The sequence below is a fragment of the Cicer arietinum genome, chromosome 6 (genome assembly GCF_000331145.2).
Source record: "Cicer arietinum cultivar CDC Frontier isolate Library 1 chromosome 6, Cicar.CDCFrontier_v2.0, whole genome shotgun sequence".
Classification (NCBI taxonomy): Eukaryota; Viridiplantae; Streptophyta; class Magnoliopsida; order Fabales; family Fabaceae; genus Cicer; species Cicer arietinum.
In genome coordinates this window covers 7,309,168-7,324,496 of record NC_021165.2, presented here as the reverse complement: position 1 = coordinate 7,324,496, position 15,329 = coordinate 7,309,168, and the positions used below count along the sequence as shown (strand labels likewise).

At 30.4% G+C, this 15,329-nt stretch overlaps 3 protein-coding genes across 13 annotated transcripts in view; 2 read left to right on the top strand and 1 right to left on the bottom strand.

The window, feature by feature from the left end:
* Positions 1-963: 963 nt before the first annotated feature.
* LOC101508371 (TSL-kinase interacting protein 1) lies at positions 964-5,572 on the top strand. Of its 10 annotated transcripts, none has more exons than XM_027335781.2 (9): positions 1,022-1,139; positions 1,858-1,968; positions 2,333-2,470; positions 2,709-2,929; positions 3,032-3,270; positions 3,354-3,591; positions 4,498-4,881; positions 5,030-5,149; positions 5,242-5,572. In XM_027335781.2, the coding sequence occupies exons 3-9, from the start codon at positions 2,344-2,346 to the stop codon at positions 5,329-5,331; spliced, it is 1,419 nt and encodes a 472-aa protein (XP_027191582.1). In that variant the 5' UTR covers positions 1,022-1,139; positions 1,858-1,968; positions 2,333-2,343; the 3' UTR covers positions 5,332-5,572. The 10 variants fall into 10 exon arrangements, with proteins under 10 accessions (XP_073226124.1, XP_073226125.1, XP_004503993.1 ...); XM_027335780.2 differs by having other exon boundaries at positions 2,291-2,470; XM_073370023.1 differs by lacking the exon at positions 1,858-1,968 and having other exon boundaries at positions 964-1,139; positions 2,354-2,470.
* Positions 5,573-5,822: 250 nt separating this feature from the next.
* On the top strand, positions 5,823-13,123 carry LOC101507521 (probable serine/threonine-protein kinase At1g54610). The gene is made up of 7 exons (XM_004503932.4): positions 5,823-6,852; positions 8,318-8,602; positions 9,142-9,459; positions 10,842-11,063; positions 11,169-11,266; positions 11,823-11,937; positions 12,473-13,123. Exons 1-7 carry the CDS (start codon positions 6,472-6,474, stop codon positions 12,815-12,817), a joined length of 1,764 nt encoding a protein of 587 aa, XP_004503989.1. The 5' UTR covers positions 5,823-6,471; the 3' UTR covers positions 12,818-13,123.
* The window catches only part of LOC101507834 (crossover junction endonuclease EME1B), an 8,939-nt gene continuing 5,866 nt past the window's right edge, over positions 12,257-15,329 (bottom strand). Inside the window, exons 9-13 of one of the 2 annotated variants that reach the window (XR_001144084.3) lie at positions 15,209-15,327; positions 14,668-14,757; positions 13,512-13,553; positions 13,191-13,305; positions 13,002-13,023 (exon numbers count right to left, since the gene is read on the bottom strand). Coding sequence is in view for 1 of the 2 variants with exons in the window: in XM_004503933.4 (XP_004503990.1) it covers positions 12,853-13,023; positions 13,191-13,305; positions 14,668-14,757; positions 15,209-15,327 (495 nt within the window). In the remaining variant the exon portion in view is untranslated. Of the gene's footprint in view, positions 13,024-13,190; positions 13,306-13,511; positions 13,554-14,667; positions 14,758-15,208; positions 15,328-15,329 lie in introns of both variants that reach the window. The other variant, XM_004503933.4, reaches the window with a different exon arrangement.

Sequence of the window (15,329 nt, the reverse complement as noted above, 5' to 3'; positions counted from 1 at the left end):
TAAAAAGTTTATGTTTAAAATGTCTAAAATACCTTTAGTAAAACTTTAAAAATCAAAAAGTTGTTTCATACCTCCACAATTTGCTTTTTTTCAAAAAAGTGAATTTTGTTTCAAAAATTTGTTTACAGAAAATTCTACGAGGAATCAAATTTCCGATAGTCAAATTCAATATCGGAAATTTCATTTTTGAGATTTATGGAATTTTTCACCCAAAAATTTGAAATATCTGGTATTTATTTTCAATATCGGAAAATTCAAATTTCTGGATGAAACTCTTAAAAAATTTTAAAATGAAATTTCCAGAATTGATTCATAACTACTAGAAATTTTATTTGTCACTGAAATTTTCGGCACTGTTCTTTTTTTTCATTATTTGTAAAAAAAAAAAATTTACTCGTGATTCAAAAATTTGATCAGTTGTAAATGTTTAAGTCAGATCTATACATACTAACTGTATTTTTTCCATTCCTATTTCAAAAAATAAAAATAAATAACATGCTGAATTTTGAAATTTTTGTAAAATAATTACCGGAAATTTCAAAAATTTGAGATTTCCGATAAGGAAAATGTAACTACTGGAAATTTCAAATTTCCGGTATTATAAATACTTTACTGGAAATTTGGTGGCGAAATTTCCGATAACATAATTATACTACCAGAAATTTGAAATCTGAAATTTCGGGTAATGAATTTTAGTGTACCAAATTTTAATGAAAAGGAAATTTAGTTGAGAGGATGAGATTTTAAAATAATTTTTGGTATCATTCAGTCAATAAATTTTTTTAGGTTTTTAAAAAATTTGAGGGTATATGATTAATTGGGAGTACAAAAATCAACTTTATGCAAATTTGCAATAACACTTGGACTTTCGTATAAAGCCCATACGTCAAAGCCCATGATATCAAGAGGACTCGTATAGTGTACGCCAAGTAAAACCGTACCAAGCGGTTACCTTACCGCCATGGTCATGAAAATAAGGTGGGGTCCCTCACTTTCATTCTTTTTCGCTTCCCTCTTTTTACAAATTTCAACATTAATTCGTTCCCGCGCCCGCACACTGTTTCTCTTCATTCCCCATCCACGCTCCTTTCTCTCGCTCTCCGTTTTCCAATTCACTCTCCGTTTCGTGCTTCCTCAAGGTTCTAACCTCTGTCAAACCCCAACTCACTCAATTCACCTTCTTTTATTTTTTATTTATTTTTACTTCTTTATCATTTATTCCTAAATTTAATTAATCTTTTTTCCGATTTCGACGTTCATCATCTGTATCAAAGTATCAATATCTTTCAACCCGTTCTTCCTTTCGTCCATTTTCCGTGCCGATTTTTTGTTCTACCTGTAACATAATCATTTCTTATGGTTTTGACGCGATTTGATTTTGAATTTCTCGTAATTTGAATCACGTAACAATTGTCAAATTAGGGTTTCGTTCGAGTTGATATAGGATGCTAGTGCTGCATTGTTTGTGAGTTTTATGACTGTGATTCAAATTGTGATTTGGACTGTGGGATTGACTATTAGATTTGCATATCTTGTAATTTTGATTTCTCTTATTGCGAGTTTGGTATATTCGATAATAGTGTAAATAGTGAATACTGGCCAAAAGGAAAATGTATTTTTTTTTATTTTTTTTATAATTATAGTAAACCAGAGTAAAATTGGGGGTTTTTCATCGTAGATTTTCTCCATGACCGGTAGTTTAGAGGATTTTTGCAAATTTTAAATCTGCTATTCTAATTGTTAGCTCATGCATAATTCTTATTTAGGGAAATTGTACTCACTTTCCTTGAAGTTTGCTTTAATGAAGAACACACCATTTTTTAAACAAACGTTTATCTCCTTTATTTGTTTAATTAGGTTGTTGACTCCTGAGGTGGTGAGTGTCACATGATTAAACAAATAAGAGAAGTGAGAGTTTGTTCCAAAGATAGAAGGGCTGTGTGTCATTTAAACCAATTTGAGGGGAAGGTAGTGCAATTTTCCATCATTTTTGCTTTTGTACATTGGTGCCTCTGTTTTAATTTCAATGCTAGAAAATTCTTGTGGGTTGACAATTGACTTAGCTTTCGTTGTGGGAATATAATCTGAAAATGTCTGGACTTCGGGGATTTTTGATAGTTTTTTATTTGATGTCATACCATGTGAGTTTGTATTAAAAGTGAACCTGGGTTTTTTCTTTGATGAATATTCTGCCAGCCATTTTTTTTTACTCTTTTGTCTTTAAACATTCATCTAATTTGTTGTTTTTGTGCTTTTTTTTTTTCTTCTGGTCACTTTGTTCTTTGTTAAGAGTATAACAACAGATCATTTTATGATTATCACTCTCTGGAAGGTTGAACTATCATGAAAACAGGGAGGTCACAAGAGAGCAAAACTTTTAATGCTTCTGGAAAAACCAGTCTAAAGAAAGGATCTATTGGAGTGAAAAATTCTTCCAAGAAAACAAATAAATTGGATCACAAAGCAAGAGGTGACTTGTTTTTGACAATCTACCTTTTGTGTTGATTTTATTAATTGCATCTTTGAAGAAATAATTTAGCTTAGACTGAATAGTGTAGGTTCAGTAAGTCTATATGTTGGTTAACTTGTTATAGAAATGATGTTTTTTTCATGGGTGAGGCGACACACTCATGAAATTTGTACTAACATTCATTTTCCATTGTTTCTATACACTTCACTAAATATAGTTAAACCCTTTTTCTTTATAGGATGCAGTGAGGAATTGTTGACTGACAAAGAGAATCAGCATTTTCTATTTAAGGAACCTGTGAGATTGTGCCCAGAACATCCTCGTGAAGATACATTTCTTATGAAGATGAGAGAGGCGCTTGAGCTTGAACATCGTCCAGGACAAACACTCATTTCTTCTGCAAAAATCAAGTTACAACTTTTTCCAGTAAATGAAGAAATTCGAACAGGACTTGAAAAGGTAGTATGTAGTACATGAAGCATTTGGACAAAATTGTATACTTAACATCTGTCCTAGTTTGCATGCATTAAGTTGGGATGCTTAATTGATTTTCTTTTTCAGGATGGGCATAATCCATACTTAGAACTCACACTAAGTGGTAAAAAGAAGATTTCTTCAGTTCTAAGACACCTTGAAACGAAGTGGGGAAGTTCAAGTATAGCCAAAGGGGAGCCCCTGCTTTTTCCATACAGCAGAATGGGAAATTTATCTGACTGCAAAAGGTGGACAATTAATGACATCGAAACTACAGCCGCAGCTGTGTATACTGCTGTTGGAAGCCCTGCAACTTTCCGGTTGAAGTATGATACTGTTCATTTTCTATCATGTTTTATTTTCTATCATATGTTGTAACTCTCTCTCTCTCTCTCTCTCTCACTTAAAGGTATGGTTGGTTTAGCATACATGAGCCTACGCCCCCTGGTTTGTCCTCCTTGCCAATTCCCTACGAGTCTGGTGTACAGTCAGGAGGAAAAGACAGAGGTTGCAATAATGATGTAGAGTCTTTATTTGATGAACGGGACAAGATTGAGGCAACTGCAGAATACAAAGCAACTTGTTCAGACAATGTAACAAGTAAAATTGTGGCTCAGAAAATGGACAATGCACCTGCTGATCCTCTGGTAAACTGTTTCTTAGATATTTCGTTGTGCATTACAATAACATCTGTACAGATCCATCATTGCATTAAATTACCAACAAATATGTATTGCAATAGACATGGGTGTTGCAGGTGGATCTGGTTTATACAAATATTAGGCTCTGTTTACTTTAGCCATTTCCTGTTTTCATTTGTAAAATAAATAATGAGTTTAAACTGTAAAAACATGTTTGTCTTGGTCCAGCTGTTCTCATAGTGAATTTAAAAAAACCAAGCCATTATTTTGAAAATGCTGAGTTCTCTTCACGGTTTCTGAAAACACTACTGTTACTCACAACCTGAATACAATTGTCAAAATGAAAATTGACATATGGTTTATTGGTAGTAGTAAGAGGAATGCTGCTTATTCATTAAACTAAAAATGAAAATTGAAAACATTTTTAGGAAGTAAATAGGCCCTTAGTTTTAGATATGAAAATCTACAAATATTGAAATGGTTTTGGTGATGATTTGCCCTTCAACCAGTAGAGTTATATGGTATATATTATACGGACATTGACAAAAAGTTAAAAGTTTCCGTTAATTAGCATATTGGATAACATAACCTTCAAAATACCTGTTTTTTTTTTTTTTTTTTTTTTTTTGTAAAAAAATTTTTTTTTAGTTTTTTTTTATTTAACCTTTTTTTTTTTTTTTTTTTTTTTTTGTGTAAATAAATTTTTTATTAGTTATTTATGATTCTGTATTACATGTTGGTGAAAACAGTGGTTGGTTGGTCGTGATTCTTGAATTTTAGAATGAATTCTGAATGCCAGTCCTCTATCAGCTAAAATGTAGTATGTGTTATAAACTAATTATAAAAAACGCAGTTCCAGTACATTTCAAAAATATGTTTGTTTTCTAATCATGCTTGTTTTGTTCTAACTAGGATAATAAGCTAAAACAAAGTTGCAGCCTTCAACAGCCATGGATTGATAGTCTAGACAATATAAGCATTGGCGGCTTTCTGTCTGAAGTATCATTACTGGGAAAGTTTGATTCAAAATTATTTGGCAGCAATGCTACCATTCAAACAAGTCATTTAATTTCAGATTCATTGGATGCTTTTATCACTTCCCGAATTAGCCAACCTCCTGTTTCAACACCATCTGCTGAAGCCTTGCGCACATCCATATTGGATGCTGAAGAAACATGTCATGCATTTCCTCTTCAAAAGTTATCTTCTCGAGCAGATGTGCAGACTGCTAGTGGAACCGTGGCCTGCAGTCAGGATGTATCTCCAAACTCATTGAAGCTTCCATGTACAGAAAAGGTCAGTTGCTAACATTCTCAATCAAAATCTGTTGTTGAAATGTTTACTGTATCAAATGAATAGAATGCTTACTGTTATCAAATGAACCTAAGTCTGCAACAAAAAATGCCTTGCTAATCTGAACGGTGTTTCTTATGTGTTTGATAAGGTCAATGATCCAGATGGACTTTCACAAAGTACCCCGTCCGAGAAGACTCAAACAGACTTGTTGCTTTCTTCACGTTTGTATGATGATGAAAGAAGTCTTGGGTTAACCGGCATCAGCTGGGTATTTATTTATTTTTAAAGTATTTCAGTAGTTGTATTTTTTGTTTTTTTTTCTGCGATTTTTTACTTAACTAATATACTACATAAATGCAGAATGATTCTATGGGACCTTTCGATCTTGGCATGTTAGCAAAGAAACACATTGGCGGAGACAGCGTTGGTATTGGTGAATTTGTTAAATAGCAGCTTAGATGTTGGAGACTAGAGTGTTTTGACCTCTTCCAATTCCGATCCAAACACATATTGTTTAAAAAAAGGGAACATGAATAAATTGTACGTAATAGAATCACTTGCTGTAGAGACATGGTGAAATGGAAAGAAAAAAAAAAGTAAAGATCGAATACCGAGCTTTTTTGTTTGACAGACAGAATACTGAGTTGTTAAGTGTAAAAATTACAGTTAGTTCTTTGACTTAGCTCTTCAATGATTTTGAAGCCGTTCTTGTCCACAATGTTTCAAATCGGTTGCTTTGCCATATATTAGGTGTCAAGTGCTGGATTTTGAAATGTAATTAAATTCTGTGCTATTGTTTTGAATATTTCACCTGTTATTCAGAAACTATCGTATTAGTGCGAATTGGAAGAAGGCTAAGAAGAAAATTGTTATTCAGAAATGGAATTTACTTGCATATGTAAGTTCAACAATTTAATGCTGAAGTTTTAAAAAACCGGAAAAATTATCAGTCTTTCGAGTTATAAATCTGTATATTACAATCTGTGTGCTTTAGAAAAAGATTGAAGCTGGGCCACATAATATGTATTTTTGTGCATATAAGTGAGTTGATTATGAAGAAATAGGGATATATGATCAACAGGAATGGTTGTGCATTATGTAAAATGAGTTTACGCTGCAATTGACAAGCATCTAATGCACATGAACGTTGCATAATGATTTTAAAATCAGTGTATTTGGTAGGAAAAAGAAGGGAACGAATGAATGAATGAATTTATTTATCTGTGATGTGTATGAGTACGGCAGTATTATTTAGACTCCTGAGTAGATATGAGTGTGTTCGTTAAGAACATAGTTGAAATCCAGCAAGCATTGTATATTGACGGAGATAGCCAAGATATATTGATGGCATTGAAATGACCCTTTCCCATAATTCCTAACTTGTCTATTTTTAATGGTGCCGGCTATCTTTATATCACAGAGGAGGGAAGTTTCCATGCACCTTCCTTTTCACCTTATCTATTATATCTCTCTCTTAATTATTCCACCTGTTTTCTTTTTATATTAATTACAACTATTATATCTATATGCTTTGAAGTTAATTGTTTCCGAAACGTAGATATCTTTCCAACTCAGAGTGCTGGTTCTACCATGGGATGTGTAAACAGCAGGTACACTCCTCCACAAAACAAAAACCGAAGTCGCCATTTGAAACGAGAGAATGATCGGTATGTGAAGGTGGGAGTGGAGACTAAGAAGAGAGTGGTGTTTGTGAATAGTGGACATTATAAGACTTGTACTGAAGGAGAAGGAGATAGAGATAGAGATAGAGGTGATAAGACAAAGGTTGTTGCTGATGATAAGTCTGAGGAGAGTGATAAGAAGAAGAATATGAGGATGATGATGATTGCAAACTATGAAGTTAAAGTGGGTGACGGTGACTGGCCAAAATGGCTTGTTGATAATATTCCTCAAAACGTTTTGTCTACTTTGATTCGCAAGACTGCTGATTCTTATGAAAAACTAGGAAAGGTCAGTAATAACCATAATCTAATAATTTCTGTCTACACACTTTTTATCGTGTATAATTAATTTATTAGTGTCTAAGTTATATTCAAATCTAGAGGGACAGATAAATATAAGATTTGATATAAAGTTGAATAAAAATAACATAAGATAGTGATAAAAATAAACATCATCATATTATGTGTTTCATACATACATAATAATCAACATGATAATAATATATATTTTATTTTAACATATATTTGATATACGTCCAATCATGAAATGATATATATATTTAAATAATAAAATTATCATTGTGAATAATTATATATTTAATTAGTTTTTTTTTAAATTAACTTATTATATTTTAAATATTTATAATTCAAAAAGATACTAAAAAAATTAAATAAATGATAAAATAATTTTATATTTAAAACTATCCATTGATTCTACTAAATAAATAATTTTTTTTTAAAAAGTGTGAGTAATCAGATAATTCTATTTTATTTGTAATATATAAATAAAAATATGATTTATATTATATGCAAATGACAAAAATACTTTTGTAAATAAATTATATTTATTTTAAAATTTCAATTAATTATTAATATTTTATTTTTAAGTTTAATATCAAATTATATTAATTATTTTTATATTTATATTCGATTAGATTTACATTTTTATATTTTAAATTATATTTTATAAATTGTTTTTATATTTAGTTTTTATTATATTTTTTAAATTATATTTTGTAAAGGTAATTGAGTAAATTATTTTTTTTATCATATTCGGGTTTCTAATCCAATTTATATTTATCTTAAAGATAGAAATTTCAACTAGAGAGACAAAATATAATAGTATTCTAAATTAACTTATTATATTATATTACTTAATCAAATACTGAATTTAAATATGATATGATAACTTATTTTTATTATGTTTTTTTTATCTTGTCCATCAAATGGACTCTAAAAAAGTTTATAGAGTAATTAACTGTGTATATAATATATGTTTGATTCAATCGAATATAATCTTAAAATATGTTTATAAGTTTAAGATATTTTTTACTTTACAACTTGTTTTATAAGAGTTGAGTTAGTGTGAATTCAAATTCAAAATTGATATCAAAATCTCTGTTTAAGATCCGTTGAATCACTTTTTGATATCAAAATATTGCTTAGGTAACACTCAATATATCCTGTCCTAAACATTAAATAATGTGTTAAGAGTTAGATATTTAATGTGATATGACTTCAAAATGTATTTATCTATAAAAAAATATAAAAAAATATGCATCATTTTATCATTTTATAAATTAATTGTGTAAGATTGAATTAGGTACCACACGAACTTTTAGAATATTTTCTTTATTTTAGAGGATTTATTTTTGAAGTTGGTTCATACTTTCAAAAGCACTTATGTTGAGCCTGGGAGAATGGGTTTTGGGCTTTTATTATGTTATAGCGATTTATTGATTTGGTTATTGTAGGTAGGACGTGGAACATATAGCAATGTATATAAAGCCAGAGATAAGGACAGTGGAAAGATAGTTGCTTTGAAGAAAGTAAGATTTGACACATCAGATTCTGAAAGCATAAAGTTTATGGCAAGAGAGATCATGATACTACAGACACTAGATCATCCCAATGTCATCAAACTTGAAGGATTAGCAACATCAAGAATGCAATATAGTCTTTATCTAGTCTTTGAATACATGCAATGTGACCTCACTAGAGTTATTTCTCGCCCTGAAGAAACACTCACTCAACCACAGGTTGAATTTTCTTTTTAATCAAATGATTTAAGTTTATGTGTGTGTGTTGAACACCTAAGGCCATAGGTGGATTCTATTTGGCTTTTCTTGCTTTTCCAACCAAAACTCAACTCTTCAATTAATCTAACCGCTGGATTGTTGGAATAATCTAACGACTTAGGGTGATTTGTTGGATTAATGATTACTCAAATCATCAAATATCAATTATTTTAAATTGCACTTCTAATTATAGTTATGCTGCAAATATTTATATTGTGGTAAAATGAAAGTAAATATAATAAATACAGATGCGGTTACAATACTATTGTAGATACCTCAAAAATTGTTATATTGTGGCCATAATTGTGGTAGCAATTCACAGTTCAAAGCTATCTTAGTTGATGGATTAAGTTGAGTATCCAACTCTATCACCATTATTGAATTTTCAGCTCAAAACTTACAAATGTTAGTCCCTTTTTAGGTGTACACATTTGATATTTGGTTCAACACTTTGTGATAATTAATATAATAATGGTGTGGTTTGGTTGTATTTTGTACAGATCAAATGTTACATGCAACAACTACTTTTGGGACTCCAACATTGTCATGAGAGGGGAGTTATGCACCGAGATATTAAAGCTTCAAATTTGTTAATAGATAAAAGAGGGGTGCTAAAAATAGCAGATTTTGGGCTTGCAAATTCAATAAAAATAAAACCTAAAGGGCCTCTTACAAATAGAGTTGTGACACTTTGGTATAGAGCTCCTGAACTTCTTTTAGGTTCAACTGATTATGATTATAGCATTGATATATGGAGTGTAGGTTGCTTGTTGGCTGAGATGTTTGTGGGAAGGCCAATTATGCCTGGGAGGACTGAGGTAAACCTTCATTTGGACTTTATGAAGATAAAATATGTAGTGGAATGTTGTGCCTCATACACATTAAACATTTAATTATTTCATTTAATAATTCATTATAAATTTTGAATTTCATCAATTTTATAATTAAATTAAAAGTTTTATTTTATTGAGTAGATAAGTTCTACAAATTTCTATAAAATTATAAAAACTATTTGATTCTTCGTCGTATAACTTCAACCTTTTTTTTCTTTAAGTGCCATCACAAAACTTCAAATGGATGTATAGTTTTTAAAATGAAAGTAAATATTGACTGTAAGTTTACATAATTGCACATTCCAGTTTTACGTAAAAATTCGTGTTTGATCATTATTATTTGAGTGATTGAAATCGATTTTATAATGCATTATTGTGGGTGTGTTTGTTTAAAATTAAAAAAAAAATTACGAAAATTTACTTAAAATTAGTAGAAGTTGTTTTAAATTCATGTTATTAATTAAAAATATAATTTTAATATTCAATAACTTAGATATTTATTATTAGATATTTTAACATGATGAAAATTATTTTTTATTTTTATTTTCAAATGATGAAAATCACTTTTTTTTTTATTTAAAAAAATATACATAAAAAATGATTTTGATGAAGAGTTTTTTCAAATTGCTTTTCATGTTAAGCATTTTTTGAAATTTCATTATACAAACTTTTTTTAACAAATTTATGAAATACTTTAAATTATATTTTAAGATAAACTATTTAAACTGATTTTTTATTTGAAATTTTATTTTCAAAATTCTTTTATAAAATATTATAACAAAAGTTAAAACATAATAAAAGGCATTTTAAAAGAATCTTAAAGAAACAAACCTATTATTATATCTATACTTATTTACTTGATTGGGTTTTTTAAAAATGTTAGCTACTTTCAATAGAATGGAATAAAGTAGGATGAAGTTATTAGTATTGTTAATAAATTATTAAATATTTTGCCAATTAATAACAAGAGTTTAATTGCTAAACAATATTATTGTAAAAAAGTTTATACTATGAAAATATTACAACCATTTATAAAAATGACTTTAGAGATAATTTTGATAAAAGTCGAACATCTTTAATGACATAATGATTATGATTTATTGACAATCTAAAAACTATTTACATTAACAATGTATATAAATTAAATCCTAATAATTAAATGAAATGTTGATATATATGTTCACACACTCTAGATTTATTATGCACATAGATGTAATATGAAGTATTGATTTGTTTATGTATTACTTTACACCTTAAAGTAAGCTACTTACTATAGAATAGTGTACTTTTCTCTCCAATGAATTCGTTATATAACCCTCTTTAAAAATGATCTAAGATGAACCATTTTTTTTGTTTTATGTATGTAGATTGAACAGCTACATCTGATCTACAAACTTTGTGGTTCACCTTCAGAAGATTACATGACAAAAATGAAGCTGAGGACAAGTTTCCGTCCACCACAACGTTATAAAGCTAGTTTTCAAGAAAACTTTCGAGATTTTCCTTTATCTGCCCTTAATCTCTTGACTACACTTCTTGATTTGGACCCACAACATCGTGGCACTGCTGCCTCTGCTCTTGAAACTGAAGTGAGTTCTTCTCATTTATTTTATTTGATCTACTTTGTGACAAATACTTTAATACAATAATAAATCATCAACTTGAGCTACTTTGTGGTTTTTTACTGCTTGCAGTTCTTCAAATCTTTTCCATTAGCATGCGACATTTCAGAACTACCGATAGTGGTCAACAAAGGTGATGATGAACACACACAAAATAAGAGACGAAAAAGGTATGCAATCATTTTGGAATAATGTGAGCTACTTATTTTTTGCGGTTACTAATTCAAATCACTATAGAATGTAAAATCTTGTCTCCTCTTGCTAAATAAATAACAATTCCTCCCCTATGCGTTTTAAAAAATGTGAGCTACTTTAAATGGAATGGAATTAAATAAAATAAGATTAGATTAATTAAATACAGTGAAATGAAATAAAATAGGATAAATTTATTAGTATTGTTAATATATTTTTATGATGAAAATATGAAAAATAAAAAAGACTCTATAATATCATACCTCCGTATAAATTCTTATGGCTTTATTCTTATTTTATTATTAAAAAAAAAATATATAATATTTCTCTTCTAACTCACTCTATTTTATTCTTTCCTATCAATCTTAAAAATACCCTAGATGGATGTGGTGGGGAAAAAAAATTCTGCATTGTGGTCAATGTATATAATATTTCCCTATAACCATTGTAAACTTGCTAAATTATGTGTTGTTGATAGCCACATTGCAGCATTGGACAAGATTGATGGGTTGATTATTGATTTTCATGATATAGGCGCAAAGGTTTGAAAAAAGGGAAACTATCCAAAAGAAGTGCAAGCAATATAAGCCTGTCAGAAATGAAACAAGCTGCTGAACAATGCAAGACAGATTCAGAACTATCAAAGGAGGTCAGTTCCACGTTTCACCAAAACCCTTTAAAACTAGGAACTGGATTCTTCCATCACTATGTTCAAAGATACCAGTTGATGGATGAAAATCGAACATCTCATATTAGAAAGACAATTTGTTAAATCGAATATGAATTGTTGGATTTTCGTTCAACAACCTAAATCTCTTGACTGTGTAATTGCATCATTCTATTAATTGTAGATTTGTGGGGAATTTGACTCCTTAAAAGATGACTCCTAGTTAAAACTGGCAAAATAAAGTTCAAAAATATATTGGTAAGATCCAATATAGGTCATTCGTTATTGTGAGTCTCTATAGTAATCAAATTATCCCCAGCTCCCCAATTTTCTTCTAGAACTGGCCGGGTCCGTCAAATTTATACCTGCATGTATGCATAACTGATCCATTAATGTGTTGCCAATGTTTACCAAGCCGATTCCCTGGCCAACCGATCGACGTACCAGTTGAATCAGAGTTTTACAACATTGAATAATTATAACTAAGAGAATAACATTTATCCTTTGGTTTTGACAGGAGAAGAGTATAGGACAAAACATGCTAGGATCAGAAACGGGAAATAGTGGAAGCAGCAGCAAATCATCATCAATATTTACTAGCGAACGGAGCATGAATGCATCTATATCTCCAGTTTTTCTCTCTAGCAAGAGAATATCTCCCAAAACTGAAGGCCATCCTAATGCTCTAAAGAATATAAAGAACTACACACTCTTACAGGCATCTATACTTGATATGATCAACCCTAGTGAAGGCAATGATTTTGGTCAGTTTCGTAGGTCCATCTCTACGTTGGATTTTCGGCTTGATCCAGAGAAGCTATCAAGCCTCTACGGATCAAATAAGTCGAACCATGAAGTGTGACTCTTGTTCCATAATTCACATGGTCTTAAGTTTGATTAACGCTCAAAGAAATCAGCACCATTCTCGACATCATCTGTTCTGATGGATCCCTTTTGAGCCATTAGAATTCTATACACTCGCTTTGAGCAAACCTCACCTAACCTTCTGTCACCACCAAGCAAACCTTCTGTCATCAAGTCTTTAAGTAAAAATTCCTTCTCATGCTCCTGCAGCCATAAAATTACAGTCTTATTTATCTTTGCGCATCTTCTATCATTAAGAAAAGACAATAAAAATTTGGGCAATGCCTTCTAGTGTCCAATTAAAGATGTCCAACAAACTGCATTTTAGTGTCTAATTTAACTGTGACCAAATGCAATCTTATAACACTTACTGATTTAGTTGGATCCATATATACAGTTAACAGAGACTTCATGGTTGGGTATTTTTTCCAAATAGCAACTGCGAATCGTGGTTGTACCTTGGGGATAGCAACCAAAGCTTTTAACCTAGTCATGAAAGCAAAAGTAAAGTAAGTTCTATTCCCATATCAAGAAATTATCAAATAATACAGGTAACAAAAGATAAAGATAAGTGTTCCAAATAATATTTGTGACTTGCCAACAAAATAATGAAAAAATTCCTGAAAATTATTAGCATCTTGGAAGATATATAAAATTATTGCACAAACTAGTAAGTTATAGCAAATTAGTACCATTTTCAATTTGCATCAACATTACAAAGGAACAAAAAGCCCCTGCAAGATGCCGACACCCATTACAAACTCATGCTAATTGCCGACTCTTACACAAACAAGTGGAAAAGGGAAAATAGATATCAAGAACACGAGCAAAAGTACAACAAATAAAAAAGATGAAAATAATAGGTAAGGAATAATAGAAATGGAGCCAGATATATATATATATATATATATATATCTCAAGAAAACAGTATTAATGCCTTTTCTGATGGCAATACCCTAAAATTTTAATTCATTAAGACGGTGTTAGGATTTCTCTAATGCAATATATAACCATTGAAAACTTGAAGTTATCAGGTTTAGTCCTTCAGGTAGAGAGAAAGTAAAAGGAATTCTCCAAGTAATAATATTGTAATATGATCACGTCACAGATTCACAACAATAATATGTTGAAAGCAAAATAATAAAATCAATAAGGACATATAGTAAACAAATTAAAGATAATCTAAGTGTTAGAATTAAGTACTTTAAATCAGTCAATATTCCTAGATTACTACTCCCTTTATCCCACAATATTTGTCGCATTTGACTATTTCACACAAATTAAGAAATAATGATGAAAGAAAGAGAATGGTGATTTTACAAATATCCTTATCATCTATTGGTGTATTCTCATTACAATAAATGTAAAGTGGAGATTAACAATTTGGGAGGTGTAATTGTAATTAGAGGGTACAATTGGAAAAAAGTAATTAAGGTTGCATTGGAAACCAAAAGTGACAATTTTTTTGGAACAAATACTTTTTGCAAATGTGACAATTATTGAGACAGAGAGTAGTTAATATTGGAGGAGTTTCACTGGGTTTCTGGGCATAATCATTATGTAGGAGAGATGTCCGAGTGGTTCAAGGCGTAGCACTGGAACTGCTATGTAGGCTTTTTGTTTACCGAGGGTTCGAATCCCTCTCTTTCTGGACCTTTGCCAAGTTCATCAATGTTACTGACCTCCATGTTTGAAATTACAATGGATTCAACTTCCTAGGTTCGTGCTAATCAATTAGACATTCAGTGTATTTATTGTAAAACCATTATAAATACAAGTTGTGTGAACTGAATTGAACACACAGAATTTACATAAAATTACACTAAGAATAACATGAAAGTCACTCACCACATAGATTTCTTTATCAAATTCCGGTCAACACTATCCTTTGAAATAAGAGATCCATTTGCATTTACAGATAACCTAGTTAATTTCTTTCTGCAGTAATAAATGAACCAATATGATAAATATTTAATTAAGGTAAGAAAATAGATAAATCAAACAACAATATACGGAACATACTTATGGTGCTAAAAAGTAGGTATTGTTTATGGTGTTTTCCAAAGTGACACCAATTTTAGTACATGTAAATAAGTTGTTCTGACAAACTGAAAAAATGTGTGCTTAGATACAAATATAAAGAAACAATTAAAATGCATGAAAATTGATGAATAAAAAAGAAAATTACAAAAAGAAACTGAATTTATTTTTGTTGGCATAGATATTGCAAAGAATCAATAGACATATCAAATTCCATTTTTCTTCAACCAACCCTTAAATGGATTTAGAAAAACTGGATTTCACGTGTAGAAGTATTGCATGTAACGCTTTTCTCCATCAAAGTTTGACAGGACTCCAATTCAATACCAAAAATAGAGCCATCAAGTACCTAAATTGACAAGAAGCTAGACTGGATGTCAAACCAACAACATGTTCAGCCAGTTCAGCCTCATCCACACACTGCCTGGAATGTATTTTGGTGAAATTATTTTTTAGTTTCGCAAGCACCT

What these genes read in the sequence shown, in the direction of transcription:
- LOC101508371 (XM_073370023.1), top strand. Translation starts at nt 968, where the DNA reads ATGAAAATAAGGTGGGGTCCCTCACTTTCATTCTTTTTCGCTTCCCTC. An exon ending in AGCTTCCATGTACAGAAAAG is followed by an intron (nt 4,882 to 5,029) that starts GTCAGTTGCTAA and finishes GTGTTTGATAAG; the next exon opens with GTCAATGATCCAGATGGACT. An exon ending in GGTTAACCGGCATCAGCTGG is followed by an intron (nt 5,150 to 5,241) that starts GTATTTATTTAT and finishes ACATAAATGCAG; the next exon opens with AATGATTCTATGGGACCTTT.
- LOC101507521 (XM_004503932.4), top strand. Translation starts at nt 6,472, where the DNA reads ATGGGATGTGTAAACAGCAGGTACACTCCTCCACAAAACAAAAACCGA. An exon ending in AAACACTCACTCAACCACAG is followed by an intron (nt 8,603 to 9,141) that starts GTTGAATTTTCT and finishes TATTTTGTACAG; the next exon opens with ATCAAATGTTACATGCAACA. An exon ending in CAAAATAAGAGACGAAAAAG is followed by an intron (nt 11,267 to 11,822) that starts GTATGCAATCAT and finishes TTCATGATATAG; the next exon opens with GCGCAAAGGTTTGAAAAAAG.